The 3915-nt window shown below is 33.4% G+C and overlaps 1 protein-coding gene across 1 annotated transcript; it reads right to left on the bottom strand.

The window, feature by feature from the left end:
* Positions 1-2856: 2856 nt before the first annotated feature.
* LOC145076828 (uncharacterized) lies at positions 2857-3525 on the bottom strand. Its single transcript, XM_079022629.1, has one exon. It carries the CDS (start codon positions 3414-3416, stop codon positions 3057-3059), a length of 360 nt encoding a protein of 119 aa, XP_078878755.1. The 5' UTR covers positions 3417-3525; the 3' UTR covers positions 2857-3056.
* Between the last annotated feature and the right edge of the window lie 390 nt (positions 3526-3915).

Here is a 3915-nt window from a genome sequence, read left to right as displayed (position 1 = left end):
CAAACTTTTGACACTAATATATACTTATGAACTCACCAACTTAAATGTTGATCTACTCTTTCAAAATAACTTGTATTCTCAGGTCATCAATAGACATGTACAGGACCAGGTATTGAGAAGAGGGTGCTTGTGCAAGACTTGTCTTTTATTTTGATTATATATATATATTTTTGGTGTCTTACAAACTATACACAGAACATATGTATAAACTATACTATTAATGCAATGGATGATGTTGTTGCTTGTTTTACAATTGTGCATTGTAAACAGAGATGGGAAGCAAAATGTTGGAAGCTTTGAAGGAAAAGGATACAATATCAGGGAAAATAAGGTCATGTCTTCCGGAAGCACCAACAAATTTTTTTGATGACAACAAACGTGGAATGCCAAAAAAGGGCCTGATATTTGAGCTAACACTAAAATCATTGTTGTTGAAGACGATGAACAGTACCCTCTCATCGTTGACCATCCAATGAGAGTATCAAAGCCCCGACTTTCGTCTTCAAATAATTTGAAGAACGCTTACCACAAAGATGACATTCGGTTTTTATCATTGTGACAGATCGGGATTAGCAGAAAATGTTTGGAAGAAAAGCAGCGACGGCAATTGTCCAGCTAGGGTTGTCGGATTGAAGGAGGAGATGAGGGAAGGGTGAGATTGAGGGAAACGAAGTTGGGGAAAGGGAATGGGAATGGAAGGGGTTGGTGGGTTTGTATGGATTTTTGTTTTATTCTCTCTTTTTTTTTTTTTTTAAATCAGACAATAGTAAACAATTTATATATATACTAATTTTAGGTTTCCTTAGGAATAATAATTTTTTTGGGTTTAGGTTTTTGCCACAAATGTTTGCTAAATTTGACACTTTTCGCCCTCGAAGTAAAAACTTTTATATTTTTAAGTTTTGATTACTTTTTGTATCTTTAGGTTTTTGCCACAAATCTTTAGTGACTTTGACACTTTTCGTCCTTACAGTCTAAACTTTTATATTTTGATATTTTCGTCATAAATTTTTAGTTACTTTGACACTTTTCAACCTTAAAGTCAAAACTTTTGCATTTTGACATAAAAACACAAAAAAAACAACTCCTTTAGACTTTTGTCACATATTTTTCTAATTTTGGCAACTTTCAAACTATAACCACAACATTTTTGGTTTTTCACAGTCAATGTTCTTTCTTTTGGTTGTACACTTTTGACATCTAATTTTAGGGGTTGTTGGCATTCTCTTTTATTTGTGACGATTACACCTTCAACACATTTTTAAAGTTTGCCGATTTTCAACTTCTATGACATAGTCCAAAAGCAGCGGAGCGCGTGTCCTTTTCTAGTTAATATAAAATTGAAAAAGAAATTGTTGATGGCAAAATAGATATTTTATGCTAAAGAATGAACGTGCATTTTAACACATGCACTAGAGATAATTTGTGTAGTTTACTTAAAAAAAATAATTGAATGACCTTTTAAAACAAACATGATAAGTTCGTTGAATTAAAACGATATTTTCCGTTCCAAAATAGATATTTTATGTTAACAAGACGATCGAGTGAAAAAAAATTATATAAGAATGATTCAAGTTAATTTTTAAAACTAAAGAATGAACGTGCATTTTAACACATACACTAGAGATAATTTGTGTTGTTTACATAAAAAAATAATCAAATGACCTTTTAAAACAAACATGATAAGTTGGTTGAATTAAAACGATATTTTCCGTTCCAAAAACAACATATATCTTAGTAATGACAAACATGAAAAAATGACCGACCATGAATAGTGATTAAGATGCATCATAAAGAAACTTCAACGTTTGCATCGTAGTCTTACAAAACTTCATCACATCATCTATTACCACATACAGCACTTATATAAAGGTTTAAGCAATCGAATATTTAATTGGACCATATGTTTAAAATTTTCCACAGAATATATACCGTAATATTATTCTTATAAACCAAAAGTTTGAGAGAAATATAATTAAATTACAAACTTATTAACCTATAATCCTTGCAATTAGAATTTTATTAGATCTCCTGATTTTTTGAATGTATTATTAAGATCAACCCGCATTGTCATAGTCACTTCGTAAATTTTTGGTAATTTAACTCGCCTCCGAATCAATCAACATTTAGCACGTTCAAGCATATTTCGTTCAACCGTGTTGAAGGATCTACAAACAAATCAAAATCCTTAGAAATGTATCGAGTAACTCCAACTTTTATCGTTTGTTTTTGTTTTTCCAAACAATATAACAGTAAACATTTCATCAACTATATTCAACTTAATTAATTAACTGCGTGATTTTGTTTTAATTTAAACTATGGCAACATGTTATTATAAAACAAATAAATAGATAAATAAATAAATAACGTTATTTCACAAATTTAATAAAGTGAAGTAGTGTTCATTAATCCAAAACAAAAAGTATTCCTTGTTGTGAAGATATAAAGGCAATTTGCACATGGGCTTCTATCATGTCCAGCTGTACTCCGCACACATACCTGACACAACACCACAGAAAACCCAAAACCAGACCGACCACTATCCGTATTTTTAGTGCAAAACGACACTTTTCCACCTTTAACACAGCTTACCATTATATTCCACGTCATCAACCACAAAAGTAACCATGAAGGAAACGCATTATGTTTATCAAGTTAGTGCACTAGGATAAAAATGTTATCAATGCATTAAACCCTAATTTTCAAATTTATTTGTTGGATATTTTACAAAATTTAGATCTCTATTGTATAATGCAACATAATTAAGCAATTTTCAGCACATTTAGAGGTGCTTTTTCTTGTTTTAATTCAAGTATTCAACTAATAGAAAATGTAACGAAATAATTGAAAAGAGAATAATCATAACGAAAGAATTCATTAATATAACAATAATAACATGATCAGTAAAATCATAAAAGCCTATGCACTCGTAGTAAAATAGACATGGAATAATAACCTACAACCGACTAATAATAAGAATTAAAAATAATGAACAAAAGTAAAAGTATCACAAGAATGATAATCTCCATGAAAAATCTCTCCACAAAATCAGATCTCTACATAACCAAAGCAGCAGCTAAGGCAACCACGGCAACAGATCCGGCGGCGAGTCTGTTCAAGCTAGCGGAGTTCGGCGGTGAAGTAGGAGAAGCGGTCGGAACAGGTGAGCCAGAAGGAGACAACGACGGAGAGCCGCTGGGAGATAGACGAGTAGGAGGAGCTGGTGGAGATGCTAGAGGCGATTCAGTCGGTGATGAGGTCGGAGAGCTCGTAGGAGGAGCTGTAACTGGCGACGGAGGCGACGCAGTCGGAGATGCCGTTGGTGACACCATCGGAGATCCGATGGGTGACTGAGCCAACGCAGATCCAGCAATCAAAGCAAACAAGACCACCATAACATAAGTAGAAGACGCCATTGTTATGAATTTAAAGCGAATACGGATTGAATGTAATGTGAGAGTGTAGATAGAGGATAAAGTTTGAGAGATGGAGAGAAATTTGGAAACGATGAAAGTGGTAGAGAATACGGAGGAGGAGGGTTTATATACAGGGTGTAAGTCGGTTTTTGGAGAGATGAAATCACGACCGTTTGTTTCTTGTTTAAGATTCCGCGTGAAATGATCCAGCGTGACACCGAGTTAGATGCTTACACGAAAGAAAGAATCTGGGCCCTACAAAGTACAAATCATCTGTATGCAGAACCGTTGGATGAGGGGACTGAGTATGCGTAAAGTCGTTTGATTTAGTAAAACATAAAATTTCCAGGTTACCGTTATAATGAGGGCACGTTGTATGCCTAATTATTTAAAGTATGTTGGTGGCATCCAACGGGAAAGACAGATTTATTAGTTAATTAATTATATGTGTTAGTATTAATTTAAGAGATATTAATTAAAGTGACTTTATAAAATAGCT

The sequence above is a fragment of the Lactuca serriola genome, chromosome 9 (genome assembly GCF_051521515.1).
Source record: "Lactuca serriola cultivar US96UC23 chromosome 9, Lser_US96UC23_V15, whole genome shotgun sequence".
Classification (NCBI taxonomy): domain Eukaryota; kingdom Viridiplantae; phylum Streptophyta; class Magnoliopsida; order Asterales; family Asteraceae; genus Lactuca; species Lactuca serriola.
The sequence above is the reverse complement of the archived record's forward strand: the minus strand, read 5'-3'. Positions and strand labels throughout refer to the sequence as shown.

Bases quoted from the DNA above. Each gene is read 5' to 3' on its own strand.
- LOC145076828 (XM_079022629.1), bottom strand. From the start codon at position 3,416: ATGGCGTCTTCTACTTATGTTATGGTGGTCTTGTTTGCTTTGATTGCT.